The 20,721-nt window shown below is 50.6% G+C and overlaps 4 protein-coding genes across 4 annotated transcripts; 2 read left to right on the top strand and 2 right to left on the bottom strand.

Annotated features, from left to right (window-relative positions):
* Positions 1-4,078: 4,078 nt before the first annotated feature.
* Positions 4,079-6,522, bottom strand: GGS23DRAFT_596436 (glycoside hydrolase family 5 protein; the record flags this gene model as incomplete). The annotated part of the gene is made up of 3 exons (XM_051518478.1): positions 4,079-4,750; positions 4,818-6,068; positions 6,139-6,522. The coding sequence occupies 3 exons, from the start codon at positions 6,520-6,522 to the stop codon at positions 4,079-4,081; spliced, it is 2,307 nt and encodes a 768-aa protein (XP_051372662.1).
* Positions 6,523-7,388: 866 nt separating this feature from the next.
* On the top strand, positions 7,389-12,652 carry GGS23DRAFT_566087 (tetratricopeptide). Its single transcript, XM_051516251.1, has 3 exons — positions 7,389-7,708; positions 7,795-11,951; positions 12,151-12,652. Exons 1-2 carry the CDS (start codon positions 7,590-7,592, stop codon positions 11,927-11,929), a joined length of 4,254 nt encoding a protein of 1,417 aa, XP_051372663.1. The 5' UTR covers positions 7,389-7,589; the 3' UTR covers positions 11,930-11,951; positions 12,151-12,652.
* A 3,609-nt stretch (positions 12,653-16,261) lies between these two features.
* Positions 16,262-16,907, bottom strand: GGS23DRAFT_620856 (uncharacterized protein; the record flags this gene model as incomplete). Its single annotated transcript, XM_051521135.1, has 1 exon — positions 16,262-16,907. One exon carries the CDS (start codon positions 16,905-16,907, stop codon positions 16,437-16,439), a length of 471 nt encoding a protein of 156 aa, XP_051372664.1. The 3' UTR covers positions 16,262-16,436.
* Positions 16,908-16,986: 79 nt separating this feature from the next.
* On the top strand, positions 16,987-17,826 carry GGS23DRAFT_596439 (uncharacterized protein; the record flags this gene model as incomplete). The annotated part of the gene is made up of 1 exon (XM_051518479.1): positions 16,987-17,826. The coding sequence occupies one exon, from the start codon at positions 16,987-16,989 to the stop codon at positions 17,824-17,826; it is 840 nt and encodes a 279-aa protein (XP_051372665.1).
* Between the last annotated feature and the right edge of the window lie 2,895 nt (positions 17,827-20,721).

The raw sequence follows: 20,721 nt of genomic DNA on the forward strand, positions 1-20,721 counted from the left end.
GCCGGCTAAGCCTCTGCGAGGAACAGGGCCCCGTCACGAGTCGAGCGAGAGGGCGATGGAAGCGACAGCGGGGAGAATCATGGCTAACTTGAGAGCGGGAAAATATCCAATCGATTGCAATTGTGCGGCAAGGCGGAGGCGGGAGGGTCGCTGAGGATAGGCAGGATGGCCAGTTGGTATATGGCCTGGCTGAGGCTCGCGATGGGATATCGTTGTCAGAGGGTGAGATTAGCGTCGGCGTTGAAAGCGACCCAGGTCTTGGTGCTTTTGGGGTCAGCCAGGTCCGGGTCAGTTGGGCCAACCAAGGTCCCTCCAACGGCCTGTCTGTGCCTGGTCGGGGTCGGGCTTCTCTCTCTCTTTTTTTCTCTCTTTCTCTCTGGTACCACTTTGCCCTCCCTCCTTCGCTTCGCCCTTTCTCCGTCGAGGACCACAGCAAGTCAAGTTAAGACGGAGGAACTGCCTACCCATCTGTTACCCAGTGCTTCCCCATCGCCGGCGCATACCTCTACCTCCTACGTATATGTACAGGTACCTGGGCGGGCACATACAGAAGTGTACTTTAGGTACCAAGGTGGGTACCTTGGGTTGGTGTTCCCGTAGGGTTTAGTACCTCCGTCAAGCGAAGAGGCAGGTACCTTCATTACCTTGGAGGGTACGTGGGGACATCCGCTTACCTGAGATTCCTAGGAGGTACCTTAGAGGTAGGTACCTAGGTAGGCCCCCATGCTGGGGCACGCGCTTCTCCCGTCTCTTCACCCAGACCCGCCCGTGTAGGCACCTTAGGGTAGGTACATGACGGCGCTGGCCAGAGGCTGGAAACCTGGTGGGAGAGGCCACGCCTACGGTACCCAACCGCAGTGGAGAGACGCAGACATGGCTCGGCACCCAACACCAGCGGTTCACGGCATCCGTACCCGAGCATAGAGGTACCTAGGCACATATCTGTGCACCACCGAAATGCTTTTTGCCTGCCCAACCCTAGGCGCCTTTTACGTATTCGCGCCGGGCGTCTGGTGCTTCTCGTCAAACCAATCACTTACTATAGACTGATCAGTAGCCTATTCCATACCCGGGCCAGGAGACGCATGATATTGCCCAGGTACCATCAGAGCGTCGTCGGTACGTCACGTATGCCTGAGGTACATCAGGCGAGCGAGCAGATGGTGGAATAACGGTGCGTGTATGAGTATGGGTCGAGGGTCGGCGAACCACCTGATGTATTGTAGGTATGTACATCTCCCGTGAGTGCTGTACCTACCTAGACCTACCTACCTGTGCTTTAGGGAGGTACCTACCTCTAAACACGCTGTGATCTGCACGTGCAATGCCTGCAATGCTCGTGCAAGTGAAATCAATTGTGTGAGAATAGGGGCCTCGGATCACTGCCCGCCCATTCGTTTCCTGTTGGCTACTCCCCTTGCCCGTCGATCTCTCTGCAGCAGAAAAACAGCCTCGAGTACCTGTAGCAATTGTGACACTTGTTTAGCCCCCTGGTGTTTACCTTGGATACCTGATCCTTACCGGCAAACCCATACTGAGTCTAGATCCCGTACCGCAAGGTTTAGAGACTCTATGCATACGTAACATCAGATCAGGTACCTGTCTATTGCCGGGTTGGGCTCCATCCCGTTGCTTCGCTTTGCCCGTATGAGGTAAGAAGGCTTCGTGGCTCGGGAGGCCATGGAGCGCGGACGGACAGCGTCGTTCCGATGCGACGGCGTCGACGTCGCCCGTCGGCATTCCAGACAGCCCTCGCAAGCTTTCCCATTCGGCAGCGGAAGACGGCGGAGGCGAGAGAGAAGGGAACCCTGCGGGCTGTAAAGCGGGACTCGTGTCGGTCTCCCTCTCGGGCAAGCGTATCCGCCACACTACCGGCGCTCGAATCGAAACCTATCGAACGCACATCGACGCGCACACACATGACGGACACCCCTCCACGGGCCGGTGATGGAGCCAAACCGCACATAACCTGCCCGCCAACCGGAAGCTGCCCAGAGGATTCCCGACCTACGGCGTCAGTGCAGCGAGCAGCGAGGTGCAGCACGGGAGCTACACATAGCTACATTAGGTACCTATACGCAGGCTAGTAGGGAGGCAGGCCGATAGATGAGTACCCAGGCGGGAAGGCTACGGGACTGGCGAAGACGACGCTGCCGGGGCTCTCACGCAACACGTAAGAGGGGGGTTGATAGGGTCGCCCTCCCGTTCCCCTTGATCGAATTGATTCGACGCGCTGCAGGCTGCATTCTTTTCCCGTCCACTGCTACCCACCGTGCCAGACCAGCACCCGCAGCCAGCTTAGCTGCATCGCGAGTAATAGGTATCTCTGGGTTGCAGCGCGCTGCAGTGACACCCCTGGGTGGGTGTGCGTGCATGTGTATACATGTCTATGCACGAACATCGCGGCTTTAGGGACCTCCGATGCGGTTCGATTAGGTGGGTGGGTGTGTGTGGGATGCATGCCGTGGAGCAAAAGATAGCTGCGTGGGAGGCAAGAATCCATCTACACATACCATATTTGACGACAATGTTGGCCGAGACCTCGGCCAACGCGACGAGCGACACAGCAGTATTTTTGCTGACCTGGATACCTGCCTACATACCTATGCAGAAGGTAGCAAGCAACTAATTACCATCTATAGACGGGACTGATTGAAGCCACTCGCACGCGGTCCTTCATCGGGTTCTCACCAAAGATGCTTAACAGGGGGAACTTGCACCGGCATTAGCAACGTCATTGAAGGGATGGCCTATGTATACCAGGTAACCTATGTATGCCCAATATCGTGTATTCGTACAGTCACATTCCGATGTAAGCGTTACCGAAGCCGAAAGAAGAACAGTGACGCCTGTCTTGGCGCGCCATTCGCCAAACCAGCTACGCTTTCTAATGAGAAATGCTGACCAGATCGGCCTCATTTGACTAGCGTGTGGCACCCGGCTGGGGTTAGAATTCTTACTCACGCAACTGTCGATACGACCGCAAATTGCCCATCCCACCTATTGGCCAATGACCACACTCAGGAAGCGGTCGCGTCGTATGCTATACACATAGTATACGGGTAGCTCCAAGGCGATCGAGAAACTAAGAAAAAGAGAATAACCTTGGGGGGAAAAGGCGCAAAGGCTCGTAAAACTAACCACTTATCTGCACAAAGCGGACCTTGTTCTCAGCACAATGAGAAATATTCCTACTCAAACAGCCCACGAGGAAGAGACCAGATGGAAGAAGACCCTCCACGAATTGCTTAGTGGCCCGCCAATTAGATACGTCTCGTGGCATTCCCATTTCCGGCGCCAACAGACACGACCCCATTCGACGGCCCGAGCTGAGGGGGGAAGCTTACTCAGGCACAGGCACAGGCACAGGAACAGGAACAGGAACGGGCGCAGCCTGCCTCTCCCTCCATCCTCACTCCTGCGTCGCGTCTCGGCCGTGGCCGTGGCCGGTGGCCGTGGCCGATGTATGTAAGGCGCTGCTACAACCGCACATTGCATAGACTGCCGCTTGCGTATATATGTTGTATCCCTACTACCATAAAAAAAAAAAGTCACCGCTATTGGGCTGTCGTATGAGTCCCCGTCCCGTGCTGGGAACCGGAAACAATGCGTCGAAACTCGCAAATTGGTGGCGCCCTACCAAAATTGGCTAGGGACCGTGGGAGTATGCTTTGCAGTGTGCGTCGGTTAGACCGTTCGCGGAGACGGGCAAGCCTGCCCAAGTTCCAGATTCGTGCGTCCCCTGATCGTAATTCATAATCAGAACCGTAATGGCTCCCTCGCATTCTCTTGTGTATTATACGGTGTAATCTTAAAAGTCAAGTCGTGCAAGCCTTGCCCCCGGGAGGAAAGGAAAGACGAAAAAAAAGGCCGTCTCTGACGCCGTTCATCATGATGCCCTAAGATTGATTAAGCAAGTGACCCGAGGAGTTAGGTATGGTAGGTGATCTGGTGACCCGTTGTTGGTGAGACCCAAGAACAAAAAGGAAGAAACATCGGCGATCAAAGAGCTGCGGCATAACCGAGCATCGTCTCGATGTGTATCACACTCCCCTCCCCCCTGAGCCGTGGCAACACGTCACATCACGGTGCAGTTCTTGGCGTCGAAGCCGTATGAGTACTGACACTGGTCGAGGTAACCGAGCTCCTCCACCGTGCCGTTCAGGGTGTTGTGCAGTCGTATCAGGCCTGTGATCTTGAGGCTCTGCTTCCCGTCGCCGTGCCACCACCGGAGCTTCTGGATCCAGGCGCGCTCCTCATCGTCCGTGCTGATCTCCCACTTGCCCGAGCTGACTGCCACTGCGCATTGGTCCGCGGGGAAGTGGTACTCGGGCAGGAACACCGTCGTCGGGTGGTCGCTGTCGCCCCTAGCTTCCTCGATGTTCAGCGTGAACTCGCAGTTCTTGAGGTTGAAGACATAGTCCGCGATACGCCCGTTGGTCACTATCGGCGCGGGGCGCACGTACGCCTCCGCTGCCCGGTAGCCGGGCGCGTTAGTAAGTTCGGGGTTGGTGCTAGTCGACTGCAGCGAGATCGAAGGGTTAGTGAGGGTCCGCTTCAAGTTTCCAGGCGTGACCGAGATCTCGTCATCTACCTCTCTCCTAACACTACTACGCACGGTCGCCGTCTTGGTGAGGCTTGATGTCGAGTCTGAGGTTCGCGGGATGGCTGAGACAGGCAATGTCGGGTCGTCCGTCGAGAAGATAGATAAATCTTCGCCGTTCCACTGGTCGCCTCGCTCGTGATCGTTCTAAGCGCACACAGTTAGCGGCTGGGTTAGCCAGCAGTCGGTTTCCACCATTCGTAGCAAGTCTTACCGTCGCAGCGTATAACCACAGCGTATAACCTTCCATGAGTGAGCCCTCGACGGCGAAATGATTGGCATCCATGGCCGCGGATTGGCTCGAATAATCGCCCGTCTTGTACGCGTTTTTGTCGTCCATGTCGTACGGAATGCCGAACTCGGTCAGTATACAGGGGTGGTTCCCCATGTAGTCCTGGCCCTCTTTCCTTATAGCCGCTAGCTGCTCCTTGAAGCTGTTTCGGATGGCCGTCTCGCCGATCTTGATAGCGAATGCCGGGTGCCAGTACCGACCTCGCAGAACCCCGAATATGTCGACGTTCCAAGTCCTATTCCATTTTTTAGTCATGAGGGTGATTCCGTCATAGTAGTGCGGCGCGTAGACCATTTTCGGGTCGTCGTCGTCGGTCCCTTTGATACTCGGGGGCAGCTCCAAGGTGGGCGGCTGGCAGAGCATAATGGCATCCTTATGTATGGACCGGATGGCATCCCGGTACTTACGATAGAATGCCATGAAGTAGGTATTCGTAAACTTGTGGTAGTCCAGCTTATCACCCGTGGCCGGATGCTTCTCGAAGTAATTTTTCTGCAGGAGTACATCCCGAGCAGGGTCCCACACCCCATGCTGTGCCCAGAGACACTCTCCCAACCTCCAACCCGGATCCCGCTTCCATCCGTATCGGGTGTCGTCGTAGTGTGCCGGCAGCCACGCAACCTCGCCTTGGGGGTCGATCAGCGTGCGTCCGACCTTGTACGGGCCCATACCTCCCATATCCCAGGTGTCGACTTCGCATGCTCGTCCAGAGCCCGTCAGCATAGTTTGCCACAGCGTAGGGCAGGTGCCCTTCTTGAGCTGTTGTTCGCTCGGGATCACGCTCAGATCCACGTGCCCGATCATGCCCCTATTTGGTTCGTTCAGGCTCTCCCACCCAAAGACGACGTCATTCTCGATACCGCCCGCCTCGTGTATGCGTTTCGCGAGGTGCTGACAGGCACGCACGAAGTGTCCTTGCAGATAGTCCTGTATATTGACTCCGTCTATTATGCACTTCGGGGCAAAATCTCGACCGGCGAAGAAGAGCGTGAATATGGTTGCTGCGGCTAACCGCAGATAGTTGGTGGACCAAATCATCTTCGGGAAGTTCTCGGGATCGGGATACGTATTGTGCACTATAGCAGCCTCAGTAGCCGCGAAGCTCTGGGGATTCAACCCGCAGGCGTAAATGGTCCACATGGGAGCGCCAGATCCGCCACAATATCTCGACCACTAGTTATTCCCGATAAGTCAGTATGTGCTCGCGGAGACATACAGGAAGCAGACCGGCTAGGCTACGCACCACATCCTGATGAGGGTCCATGAATACATAGAAGCCATATTCTTTGGCTACCCTTAAGACGTCGATCGTGTGCTGGATCCAGACCTCGTCGTACCTCCCGGGTCCGGCAGCCTCGATCGCCTCCCAGGTGAATACGTAGCGGATAGTGTTGTAGCCAAAGCGTTTTAAGCGGGAGAAGTGCACATGCGCGTCTTCCTTGGGGAAAGGCCGGCTGTGAAATTTGACATTGTCGCCGTCAAAGAAGTCGTGGGCGACGTGGGAGGGCACGTTGGGTTGGCTAGGAAGTTTGGCATCGCCCGCTACATTGATGCCGCGTAGCAAGACGTGTCGGCCATGCGCGTCTTGAAACTGGCCATCCTCGATAATAAGACGAAGAGAAGCCATGAGAAGGCAGATTTGAAGGGCGGCAAGCGAAAGGGAAAGATGCTATATCGATTGCTGTGTCCAGATGCAGCTGGAACGTCAGTCCGCTCAATCTCGAAGAGATGCGGTAACGAGACAGTTGGGGCCAGCACCGACAGGATGCTGCTACCAGGGGACGGGCCAGGGGGCGTGGCGTCGTATCGATGGAGTGTCTATCTTTTATTGGGGAGCATGGGCATAACCGCAGGACCTGGACGACGCAACGAGGCTCTTAGCTAGAGACGATGACGTTGGTGCAAGGGGATCCGGCATCCAGCGAATGGGAACCTCTGGGGATGATGTGCGGTAGAAGCTACGTAACTACGGACAAGGTGCGGTAATGTTTAGGTGCTGGTAATGTGCGTGAGCCCATGCGGTCGAAGCAACGAAAGAAGAACCTCCGGATAAGGGACACGTCCTCCCAAGCTCGGGAAGAGGAGAGAGGAGAGAAGGAGGAGGGGAAGGGGAGAATGGGAGTTATCGTCTAGTTTAAAGACACCGCATTCTGGTCTGTGAGCAGGGAGATGCGTAAATTCTTATATACGAACTTCCCTCCTGGGCCGTGATGGCGAGGATCCACAATGGCAAGTCCGCCGGGAACCTACTCCCTAGATAGCCCGATGTTTATCCAGAAACCCGAATACGCGGTGTCCACTGTTATCAGTCCTTGGGCATAACCCAGTGCATAACATTTCATAACTCAGCTGCCTCACCAAGACCGAGGATTTGCCGGCTCAAAATACGTGTAGGCAGGCCAACTCCACCTTAGGTACCTAGGTACCTACCCACCTCTAGAGTATGTCCGATATTTTGCCGTTGCTGTATCTTTTCAACACGATCAGGCCGGGGCAACCACAGCAAACCACAGCAAATGACAACTTGAAAAACATTCCATCTCCATGGAGGGGGACCGGTCCAAGTACCTACACACGTACACCCAGAGCCCGGTGGTGAGATGCTAAGCTACCGACACCCACACTCATGCAACTTCTATCATCTGGACCACCTCAAGACCTGGTCATCGGCGCCACCGGTGTACCCCCTTTGAGATGGCGAGCACCAAGGCCTCATTGAAGGCCATCAAGGATGCCATTGACCAGCAAAAATGGGACGATGCTTTAGCCCAGGCCGAGGTTCTTATCAGCAAAGATCCCAAGATCTACCACTCGTACGTAGCCTTGTCTAGTCTAGCAGTGGCGTGCTTACTTCCCTGCCTTCCTGCCTTCGAGCATCCTGTCTAACTCCCCTGCCCAGCCACTTGTTCAAGGCGTTCGCCTTGGACCAAAAGAACCAGCTAGACCAGGCCGAGGCCGCATACCTGAGAGCAACCGAACTTCGCCCTGACGACCAGGCGTGGCTGGGTCTCGTCAAGCTGTACCAGAAGCAGGGCCCCAAGGCCCTCCGCAAGTATCAACATGCCGCACTCAAGCTTGCCGAGATCTTCAGGGATGCGGATGAGATGTACAAGTGCCAAGATGTCGTGGATAAGTTCATAGACTTTGCTCGCGGCCGTGGCGACCGCGCTCAATATGTCCAGGCCCTCCAACTTATACTCCCGGACAGCCCCATATACCCCGCCCTCGAGGGTCGGGTTCCTCACCCTGCCAAGACGTACGAGACGATAGCCCAGATCCTGGAGGTCGAAGAGAAGAAGCGGGTCAATACGCTCATCGGCGAGCGGCGCACCAGGATAGGTGCCAGAATCAATGAAGTCACTCTCGAGGTCAACCGAGAGGTGCTCTGTCAGAGCAAGCTCGGCAGCATCTACGAGCAGCTCATATTGTGGACCCAGGACGACGACGTTAGGCGCCAGTACGAGGAGAAGTTGCTGCAATTCCGATACGACCACCTCCTTGTCACCCTTCCCGAAGATAAGCCCGCTGAGCTTGAAGTCGTCCAGAAGCTGGCGAATGACATGGTCATCATCAAGCATCCCTTCAGGCTTGCTTGGGACATCGCGATTGAGTGGCAAGACCATAAGGATATCAAAGACTGGGATTTCAACGTGCTCAACGAGTATTGTTCCTTCTTCCCGGAGAGTGACCTTTACCGGGTCGCGGTTGGCTTCATGACGAGTGACATATCGCCTTTCCCCAAACAAGCAGCAGAGGCGTCAGCGCCTACGCACACTCCCGACGGAGGTGACGAGAGTGAAGACGACGACGATGGCGGTGCTCCGACTTCTGTAGTGCCGTATACCGACGAGGATAGGCTCCTGATGATGACGGAAGGCATAGCTGCTACTAATTCCCTGCTCGCTCACAGGCTAATGGGAGAGTACTATCAGCATCTGGAAGAGTACGAGAGCAATGTCGAGCTTATGAGGAAGGCTCTGAAAATCATCGATGCGGAAACGGAAAGGACGGGCAAGACGTTCCCGAATGCGAGTCAATCTTTCTTACTCTACTTGGGAACAGCGCTCGTCTTCTATCAATCCCCGAGAAACCACGTTGAAGCCAAGTCCCTCTTCGACAAGGTGCTAGCGGCAGATCCTGCTTCCACCTCCGCCATGATTGGTGTTGGCCTCATATACGAAGAAGAGGAAGAATTCGATCAAGCGATCAACTTTCTTGAACGTGCATTGCAGGGCGACTCTGGTAATCTCCGTGTACGCGCCGAGGTTGGTTGGCTGTATGCTCTCAAGGGCGACTATACACGCGGCAAAGCAGAACTCGAGACCCTCTTGCCCCTCATGACGCGTGCTGCGGTCTCCAAGGACCTGCTAGCACAGACCCAATACCGGCTGGGCTCCTGTATTTGGAACCTGGATCCTTCGAATTCCGCTCGAAGAAGCCGAAGCGGTGCATACGCATACTTCTTGGATGCGCTCAAGAGCAACCTCAACTATGCACCGGCGTATAGTAGCCTCGGTGTATACTATGCCGACTACGCCAAGGATAAGAAGAGGGCTCGGAGGTGCTTTCTCAAGGCCGTGGAGCTATCCCCCTCTGAGATAGAGTCGGCGGAGAGGCTTGCACGATCATTTGCTGATGACGGCGACTGGGATCGCGTCGAGCTTGTGGCTCAGCGCGTAGTGGACTCCGGCAGGGTCAGACCACCCCCAGGGTCCAAGAGGAAGGGTATCAGCTGGCCGCTGTCTGCGTTGGGCGTTGCCGAGCTGAATAAGCAGGCTTTCGCCAAAGCTATTGTGTCGTTTCAGCAGGCGCTACGGATCGCTCCAGACGACTACCACTCTTGGGTTGGCCTGGGCGAAAGCTATCATAATTCTGGACGATACATTGCTGCCACAAAGGCGATCCAAAATGCCCAAAGGCTAGAGGAAGGTCTGGACAGCAAGATGATCGGCGATACTTGGTTTACTAACTATATGCTCGCCAATGTTAAACGCGAGCTTGGCGAATTTGACGAGGCTATTTCTCTTTACGATCAGGTGATATCGGCCCGACCGGAAGAAGAGGGTGTCGCAATAGCCTTAATGCAAACCATGGTTGAGAATGGGTTAGACTGTATGGACAAGGGCTTGTTTGGAAAATCGGTCGAGCTGGCTTCCCGCGCCCTATCCTTCGCCATCACGGTCCCGAAAAGTGTTGCCAAGACCTTTAACTTTTGGAAAGCCATTGGCGACTCGTGCTCTATATTCTCCTCCATTCAGAGCCGCATACACGACTTCCCGACTGACTGCATCAAGTCTCTACTTGGCCTGGACGCGGAGGGCGAGTCCGTGTATGCGGTCTTCGAAAATGTTGATGGCGTAGGCAAAGATGTCATTTTGGCGGAAGGCATCTTCCCCAGCAATGAACGACTCGGTGTGGATCTAACCCGCGCCTTGCATGCAGCAATCCTCGCCCACAAACGCGCGATCCACGTATCAGCCAGTGACGTTCATGCGCAAGCCGTCGCCTACTACAACCTGGGCTGGGCTGAGAACAAAGCCCACCTCTGCCTCCCCCCCGAGCTCCGACTCCAGTCTAGTCGATACCAGAAAGCCGCCGTGCGGTGTTTCAAGCGCTCCATAGAACTCGAGGCGGGCAATGCGGAATTCTGGAACTCTCTAGGCGTTGTCACTAGTGAAATAAATCCATCCGTATCCCAGCATGCGTTCGTCCGGAGCCTGTTTCTCAACGAGAGAAGTGCTCATGCCTGGACGAATTTAGGTGCCTTGGCCCTTCTACAGAACGATATTCAAATTGCAAACGAGGCCTTTACGCGAGCCCAATCTAACGACCCCGACTATGCCCATGCCTGGTTAGGCCAGGGCTTCGTTGCTCTTTGGTACGGCGATCCTAAGGAAGCCCGTGGTCTCTTCACTCATGCGATGGATATCTCAGAGTCATCGTCACTACTCACTAGGCGACAATACTCCACATCCCTGTTCGACCACATTCTGTCAAGTCCTCCCAACCTACACATCACTTCCCTCATTCATCCGCTCTTCGGTCTCACCCAATTACGACGTCTCGATCCACAGAGCATTACTTACCACCATCTTTCGACACTGTATCAAGAACGAACCAATAATGCTCTCAGTGCAACCGATACTCTTGAGGACGTGTGCGAAAATTTGGAGGCAAGCTACGAATCGACCGAGTCCGCCGAGACACTCGCGCTATTTACCTTGGCCACAACTGATCTTGCTCGGTGGTATCTCTCCGCTGGGAAGTATCCTGCTGCCATCGATTGCGGAGAGATGGCTCTGAATCTCAGTAGCGACGACTCTGCCAAAGAGCTCACAGGCGAGCAACGCAAGAAAGCCCGGCTATCCGCACATTTAACCGTCGGCCTGGCGCAATATTTCTCTAAAAATGTCGAGGCCGCGCTATCGTGTTTTGAAGCGGCGCTTGGTGAGTCCAACGGAAACCCCGATGCTGTCTGCATCCTAGCTCAGGTGCTATGGGCTACTGGCACCGAAGAAGCTCGAGAAAGAGCACGCACCGTTCTGTTTGAGGTAATCGAGAAGGACGCCGGCCATGTACAGTCTGTGCTCCTTCTAGGGGTCATAGCATTGCTTGACGAGGATGAAGAGTCATTAGACGCCGTTGTTTCCGAGCTTCAGACGCTACGTACCAGCGACGCAGTTACCGATACTGAGCATTCCTTGATCGGCGAAGTATTCCGTGCGGTTGCTACTCTGTCTGGGGGTAGCACGGGGAGCGATGCACTTACCCAGGCCCAGAATGATGTTATGTTGTACCCTCATCTCCCGCACGGATGGTCTCGGCTAGCTGAACTCAGCGGCGAAGAATATCCAGCGGACATGGCCCTGCACGTCGCACTCAAGGCCACCCCACCAAGAGGACAGCTTGGAGCTGTAGACCTCGCGGATGCGTATGCAGGCACTGGCAGGGTTGCGGATGCTCAAACGGCAATCTTAATCGCGCCCTGGAGGAGTAGTGGATGGGAATCCCTGAGTGCAGCCGTTGTCTCCTGAGTAGCCGCACGGGCGGTACGAGGTATGTCACAGACTTTCATTGTCATCGTTCTTCTTTACCTCGGCTGTCATGATGATACCTAAGTCCTAAATATGTTTCAAGACGGGACTGAGATCTTCAATGATGGATAAATACCCTATCTGATGCAGCTTCTTCCCACACGGCCGCCCTTACTCTCCTGCAACGGCTTCTGATTCGTACTGACATAACCTCTTTATAGACACGGTTCATGACATTCACGTACGCAGATAATTGTCTTAGGCGGTATACCCCATAGAGAAGACGTGATACTAGGGTTATGTGAAACGAGGACAAACCAAATGATGAATATCGTATTATAATCATGTAGGATTACCACGAAACGAAAAAGACGTTTGAAGCCGCACAATATCGAATATGAAGCACGATGGTATCTGCTAACCTCCATGTCGTCACGGCGGTACAACGGCTTATCTACACTTCTGATTCTGACTTCCTTGACTGCCTTTCAATCCTATCGTTACTAGAGGCAAGTACGGTACTCAGGCATCTGCAGCTGTTGCTTCCGCCACGGCCCTATGCCTAGATAGGAATACCGAGCCGGAAGAGCAGTTAGATATGCTCTTGCCTACGGTGCACCATTAGTGCGTATCCGACAAACCGATTTTCGGAAATCGAAAATCGGTTTTCGCGAATTGAAAATCGACCGAAAAGTAAAAGTGGGACTGACTTATTGAACTACTATAAAAGTCATTAACTTTAATTACATATTATTAAATCAATTAAAGAGATATAATTAAACGAATTTTATATTTAAATAAACGAACGATTTATCTATAAGTATGTATAAGTTATATATTATATAATATAATATCTGAAGAATTATAAGCAGTTAAAATAGTTAATATTACAAAAGTTATTAACTTTTATAATATATAATAACGTTAACAAAGAAGATATAATTATAATTTTTTAATATTCAAATAAATGAATGCTTAATCTATAAGTAAATATAAATTATTCCTTATATAAAATAGGGTTTATGAAGAAAAACGTAACTAAAGTAGATTATTATAATGAAAGTTACTAACTTTAACCTTATATTTATAGATTAATTTAGGAGATATAATAAAGATTATTTTATATTTAGATAAAAACGTACTTAATCTGTAAATAGATATAAGTCATTATTTATGTAATATAAGGTTTATAAAGAAAAACGTAATTAAAGTAGATTATTATAATAAAAGTTATCAACTTTAACCTTACATTTCTAAGTTAACTTAAGAGATATAATAAACCTTTTTTAATATTTACATAAGGGATTGCTTTGTTAATAGCTGAATATAAGTTATTATTTATATAATTCATTATTTATAAATAAAAGTATTATTAAAGATGAATGCTTTAATGAAAGCTACTAACTTTAATTATATATTATAAAGTTATTTAAAGAGATATAATTAAAAAAATTTTATATTTCATCTAAAAAATAAAGAAATAATATATATATATATATAGATCTTAGTATTTATTTAATTAAAAATTTTATATTTCTAATTTAATATTTATTATATAATATATAATTATTAATATAACTTTTACTTTTGCTATTTTTACTAAAGCCCTTTAATTAAAATTAATATATTATATAATATCTATCTTAAAGATAGCTTTAATAAATATTAATAAGTTTTATAAATTTCTTTTTATTAATATTATATCATACTATATTATTCAAAATAATAATAGTATTATCGTATTTTTAAATATGTATATATATATATTCGTATATATATAATTATATAATATATGAATAATATACATATTTATATATAGATTATTTAAATATAAAAATTTAATATATTTAATTTTATTATTAAAATTAACCTTTTAATATAATGTTAAAATCCTTAACCTTTATTAAAATAGCTTTTTTATTTACGTTTTTACTTTGAAACGGTATATTATATATATTGAACAGGAGCAGCGTGGGCACGCTGACGGAGGCACGAAAAGGGCTACCCAACTGCCAACAACTGGCCCAGTGCCGATTAACCAAGATCACAGCTGCAAACAGCTGTAATCGGTTGATCGGCCAGCTGAAAACGGCAGCTGGGAAGGGGGACTGGAAAGGCAAAGACGAGGATGGCTAGAAAGGCATGGCAAGAAACGAGTGAATAGCTGTAGGCTGTGATATCTACAGGTCTAAGTCTGGCTGATGAAAATATGAGTGCGCGACCCATATAAATACACATCGAAAAGGCTACGTGGCCTAGATCCACCGCACCACTACAATATGATACTCTATATTTATTTATATATTAAGCATTCTTATATTAAAAAATTAAATATATATAATTATATTACTTAAACTAATCTATAAAGATGAGGTTAAAGTTAATGACTTTTATTATAATAATGTACTTTAGTTACGTTTTTCTTTTAAAGGCTTATTCTATATAAGAAATAATTTATATTCACTTATAAATTAAGCATTTATCCATCTATATATTATATAATTTTCATTATATCTTTTAAATTAACGCCATTATATATAATAAAAGTTAATAACTTTTATAATATTAACTATCTTAAACTACTTTCAATTCTTTAAATATTATATTACGTAATATATAATTTATATTCATATATACATAAATTACTGAACTATTCAAATATGAAATCCGTTTAATTATATCTCTTTAAATGATTTAATAATATATAATTAAAGTTGATGACTTTTATAGTAGCTCAATAAGGTGGCCCCATTCTTACATTTCGGTCGATTTTCAATTCGCGAAAATCGTTTTGTCGGATACGCACTAATGGTGCACCGTACTTGCCTAAAGAGCTGTTTCCATTAGCGGATGAGATCGAATTGAAAATGCAAGTGGGATGCGAGAAAAGCTGCACTCGGCCGAGAGCAAGGCACGGTGTTCGACGGGATTGATATTGGATAATAGCTTTTCTAATTGTCGGCTTCCCGTATAGTGTCATTATATAGCCATGCCGCTGTTTGATGGACCACGAGTTTGGAGGGTAGTATTATTAAACTATCGACTTGAAGTTAAGCCTCTTAACGTCGATCTAGTACTTGACAATAACTTTTATATCAAACAGAGAAACGGGTCCTAGCTAACAAGCCTGGTGAGGATGCCCAAGGCCAACTTGTCGAAGCTGTTGACAACGTTAGAATTATCCAGCCTGAACCGCCGTTGCCCGCAGCATTAGCTATCCTTCAATCTGCCCCCCCTTTCCCGTTAGTAGATGCTTTTATCCCATTTACAGGATGAATTCGCAGGATCATCGGGGGTCTACAAATATGTGTATACATACATACCACGCTCCTTCCAGCGGGTCGTAGCCCAGAATTTGTCTTAATCTGATTATACCATTCGGTTACGCAACTTGATGCCTACATACAAGAGAACCCTAAACTGGCCCCATCGCCCGGGGCATTTTATCTAAAACCTGCCCATCCCTCCATCTTCTTCCCTGTCGTCTTCTTTCCTTCCTCTCTCGCACTTTTCATCATTTCCTTTTCAAGCTCACAAATCTCGCTTCTTTCAGCTCTGGGCGCCCCTCATCCCGGGATCTCTCTTCCCTTCCAACACTTTTACCAACCCGGTTGACGGCTCACGTTTGGAGCAGCCTGTTTTCATTCAATACAATACTCTCATCTCTTACGAGTTGAAGCAAATGCCGGCGCCGAGAAATAGCCTGTATGCCTTTCGGAATGGAGCTCGTCATTAACATTCCTTCTGTAAGGGCGCTCCTCTATCGGCAACCGAGCTCAACCAGATGCTACGGCCTTCCACGGGATCGTTCGCACCAAGAGGGGTAAGCTGGTGTGTTCTAGGGAGCCAGAAGTATTGCAACTACCAGTCCACAACATTCACCGCAGTGTAGAATGAGTAATACTGACCACGCGCTATGATAGAAAGTCTCAGGGACATGGGAAATATAAAATACAGCCTCTCGGTCACGATCCCAATCTCCTATAGGCGATCTACGTCGACATTGACGACTTTCCCAACACCAAGGGCAAGGATTCCTTGCTGTCCCAAGGAATCCCCGGCACAGTATGGCGGAGTCTCGACAAGACTTAGGCACGGCAACGTGAAGGCAGAACCTAGGAAGCCCTCTTGAGTATTCAGTCGTTGGTGCTAGCCTCGGAACAATGTAGTTCTGCATGGAGCATCAACTCGCCAACGCTATCCTGGCTTACACAATGCGGAAATTAGAGCCTGCTGCTGGAAAACCAATTCGCTAGGGAATAGCCGGCTATGTCCTATCTCGACCTGTAAGTTTCTGTCTTCACTCCAGCCCTATCAAAAGCACATCAAATAGCGCCAGCTTAAGCCCGCATACCCAAACCAAGAAATGAAGGCGCCCTACGCTGACCTTACATCAGTTGTTCCTATTCATTAGTCGTTGTTTAGCGATGTCTATTCGCTTTTTTTCCCTCGCCGCCTTCCTGTATCACTCTGCCCTAGGCTCGTCCTTAGGAGGACCCTCAGGCTCTCATTTATCTGGAGAAACACTGTGCACTATGACTATGTCCTCATCCTCGCTCTCCTCGCTCTCTTCATCCTCCTCACTACTTCCATTCTCTTCCACAACGGCACGTGACGAAAGTCTTTTTGCCGTCCTGATGAACTTTCCAGCCGACTCCTGCGGCCAGGGGACATATAGCGTGATCTGGCAGGTGAGCTCGTCGTACTCGAGCTCTTCAAAGTACAGGTCCACGTTGTACCAGATCGCCGCCTTTGTCGCGGCCCTCTCCTCCTCGGTGATGTTTCTCTCGCACTGGAGCGCGGCGAGGTCCTCTTTAAGTTTGACCGCAAGGGCCAAAAATTTCCGAGTCCGCGCGAGTTCCCCGATATGACCGTGGGCCGTGTCGTTTCGTGTTGCGTACAGCTTCATGCATCTACGTGTGGCCGAGTACGTGGTGCCGGGCACCAGGGCGATGAGCTTGCGGACTAGATCCGACATGGGTGTTGGTCCGCGGTCATTCTTGATCTCCTCCTCCTCGGCATTCAGGATCTCGTCGATTCCGACCCACCTCTTAGACATGAACGTCCAGAGGGCTATCTCCTCGGGCGTATTGGCTGTTAGATACGGAGACTACCATGCGGCGAGCCTGGCCCCCCTACGAAACGAGGCCCGGAATATCGCCGACAAAGTGAAGGCAGCAGGCAAAGCCGCCGCCGCCGCCGCCGCCAACAAGGAGGCCAAGAGACATGGGAAGAAGGAGGCCAAGGGAGGCAGTGCGCAAGAACCCCCCGTGAGGTACCAGGCGTCCTTCTCCAGCTTCTCGAGCTTCACAAGTATAAGGAGCAGCCCACGTTCCCCCCGACCCAGAATTCCAATGTACAAGTATAAAGAGCAGCCCATGTTGCCCTCGACCAAGCAGCCTACGTTTCCCTTGACCAAGCACCAACAGTCCCCGTCGCCCAAAGGCTTCGGACCCGTACCCATCTCGTCGGCGCCCATCTTTCGACCTGACAGCACTAGACTCACGATGGACAGTGAAAGCACCAGAGAGTCCCCCTCCGGTAAGCGCCGCGGTGACGATGACGCACCGGACGCCCTCCAAATGACAACGCAGTGGCTGGACGACCTTCTGAGAAAGAAGCAGTCGGACGGACGACGGGTTATGAGCCCGGCGACGAAGGATACGACCCAATTCTTGCTCAATCGGATCCACGACGCCGCCAAAGCGGACCCAAACACACGCGAGAAGTTGACGCAAGCCGCAGCGCTAGAGACCATCCGTAAGCAGATCGGCCGTCGGCTCGAGGCTGACGAGAAGTACGCAGAGGCGCGAGTACATTCGAATTCTCGGGGAAGGAAGGTTTCCGAATGTGTTGGGAACGCGCAAGACAAACAACGTTTTGAGTTTGCACGGTAAGTTCAGGAAGGCGCCCGGGGTCTCGCATGAGGTTGCTCACCCAGGTCTGCCCGCATGGTCGATCTACTCAATAACTACCACTACAACCTGAGGCTGGACGTCGGGCCCCAAAGCGCGCAGAGCGATGGATGTGTGGCTTTCAGCCTGCAGTGAATTTGTTGGAGTTCAAGAGCAAAAGGGGCGGAGCAGAAAAAGAGGGAGCGGAAAAGTAGGAGCAGGGAGGAGAGGCAGCGAGGGGTACTGTAGGCAGAGATCAGTGGGCTACTTAACGAAGGATAGGTTCGATTCCTAACAGCGCCATTTGGTAGTCTTCGCTATTTAGCCCATCTGGCAGATCGGAAGGGGAGCAGAGAGGGGAGCATGTGGAGGTTGTGCAGCTGAGGCGAAAACAATACGTAGTAGTTACTTATATTCACCATAAATACCAACGTAGGAAAGGCAGCCACACAGTACTAGCCTTTGGCAATCAACCTACCCCTCCACCAGCCACCATATAGCGGCCAACAATGGGCCGCTCATACGAGGCAGAATGAAGTCGAGAAGGATTGTCCCCTTACAGTGGGCGTGTCCGTAGGTAACTCTGGCTACAGTAGGCCACGGCATGGCGCGTGTCGGGGAACCACGAGACTCGATTCTTCTCAAGGGGAATTTCTTCGGCTACTCCTCTTTCGTTCTATATAACGGATAGATTTACTGCCCTGCCTTTAAGCCGGCTGGAATCAGGAGTATTCCTTCCCGTCTCCGTTCCCCTCCATACTTTGCCTCATCAACTTCAACCCCCGGCCAGAGCAGACAACTTCCATTGTAACTCCCGTGTCCTTCCTTCGGGGCTTAGACTCAAACTGGTAATATCTTTAAGATGCGAAACGGCTCTGAATAACCGTAATGTGTTCCCATTTTCCCCTGTGAATGCTCAGCACAGTGCAACAAATACCAAAATTTTCTGAAGTCAGTATTGCAAACATAAATCCGACGATCGGCGGACGCACCGGAATGGTGCCCGAGTTTGGGCTGTCCCAGGACAGTGCAGGCCAGGCTCACCTATGGCTCACCCTGGAGCAGGGCAGCTCAGGGACACACACACAGACATGGAAATCACCAAAATCACCGAAGGCAACTTTGGCGTAAAACATAGACCTGTTGAAGCACCCAACTGATATCTCACTTGACCGCCTTTCTCCCCGTCGATTACCGCACCTAATCCCCGTAAGTCACCTCCACTTTCTCCGTAAATCTAGATCTATATTTGCTTTCCTCTTATTGGTTTTCGATGAGCAGGCCTCAGGATAAGCCCCCGGCACCGCGCTATCGTAACCATCGTCAATAACCATCGTCAATTGCCTTGTGTGGCTAACCGCGTTACAAATGGAAACGAGGGTAATGCGTATTATTGCCTGAACAGTTCCGAGGCGGAGGTCGACTTTGGTGACGAAGACTTCGCGCGAGTGATCCAGCCGCGCCGGTTAGCTTCTAATATATTACAACTTCAATCTAGCTGCTAGGCTTCCTACCCTCGTTGCCTTCTCTACTCGCGTTTTCGAGAGAGTCTTTTGATGGTATCGTCGTGATCTCCCCTCTCTTCATTATTGGTATCGGCCTCTGTCTCGTAATTGTTACTTACATTTTTGGTGCAGTGGGCAGTGCGACACGCCGATTTGGAGCGATAGACCAGCTTGTAGGTATACGCAGTCCAGCTGCATACACAGACGAGCTAGGGCTTCACCCATCCGTCTTGCCTTCTGGTTGAACAACCAACTGATAACACCTATAACCGCCGTTCATTCGCTTCACGTACAACAAATCCGTCCATCACGCCGAAGCTTATAATCTTCTACGTGATATATATATAATGTTGTAGTGGTACGGAGAGACACGTCCTCTTGGAGGCTTACGTGACCGTGCCAAGCCGAGCCACCCGCCTATTTCAAGGAACCACCGCGTAAGCGCGCAGTTTAAGAGAAGGGAACACAGCATGCTTATACACGGACTTCGCTGTCACCACCTGCCACTGCCTTTATCTTGAGCTGACTTAAAGATTTCTTTATACTGTTAAATTGCCTTCTTTACTGTCAATACATCTGTCCCCATCGCGAAGGCTTAAGTCTCTTATTCGTGCCGCTATGGCCGAACGAGTAAACTTTACCTATCTGTCTTCAGCCCTTTTCCTACTTAAGCCTTTTTGCCCCTTGAGCTAATAGAGACCACCATATCTCGATAGCCATGGGCTAGACTTGGGGTACGGTTGCATTATCGGATTTATTACTTTCAGATCGATAGGATTCCTCTTTGACTACGCACAAGTTTCGCCTCAGTTGAGGTTGCAAATAGAAAGCACTTCTGATTCAGTCTCCGGGTTTCCCAACAGCGCGTACGCACCGTTCCTTCTCAATACCCTTCAGAGGTTGAGACCTATAAAAGCCCAACGCTCTTAAGGGGGGACTCGGCCTGCGCACTCAGACGGCAGGCCTCGCGGGCCCGGCGTAGTCAGGCTAACAGATAAGGGGCCTCTTACGATAGTAGACTCGAACGGCCTAGAGAGCGCGCTTGATAGTAGGTAGCTACATACGCTCTTTTGCGGCGGGATGCAGAAGAGGACTACTAGCGGTCAGAGTTTCCGCACCAGCCGCGTTAGAGTTCAGTCGCTTCTGTCGGAGCGGTTGAACTGGGGAAGCTGTACCTAGTGGTGCGGCGAGGCATGTCCTCTACGGGGTCGAACGAACGCAACAAGAGAAACCGGCCAGCGGAGGCGTTCGACCGGCCTGCCGATCATAGGGCCACCTCCAGCGCGGAGCGCGGCGCGGAGTAAATGTTGCGTCGACGAAGCAGAGGCCGCGGCTGCGCGGGGGGGGGGGCGAGAAGAGACGCCGGGGCCACGGGGGGCGTATGTAGGTATAT

The sequence above is a fragment of the Durotheca rogersii genome (genome assembly GCF_024521655.1).
Source record: "Durotheca rogersii strain YMJ 92031201 chromosome Unknown GGS23scaffold_8, whole genome shotgun sequence".
NCBI classification, from domain to species: domain Eukaryota; kingdom Fungi; phylum Ascomycota; class Sordariomycetes; order Xylariales; family Xylariaceae; genus Durotheca; species Durotheca rogersii.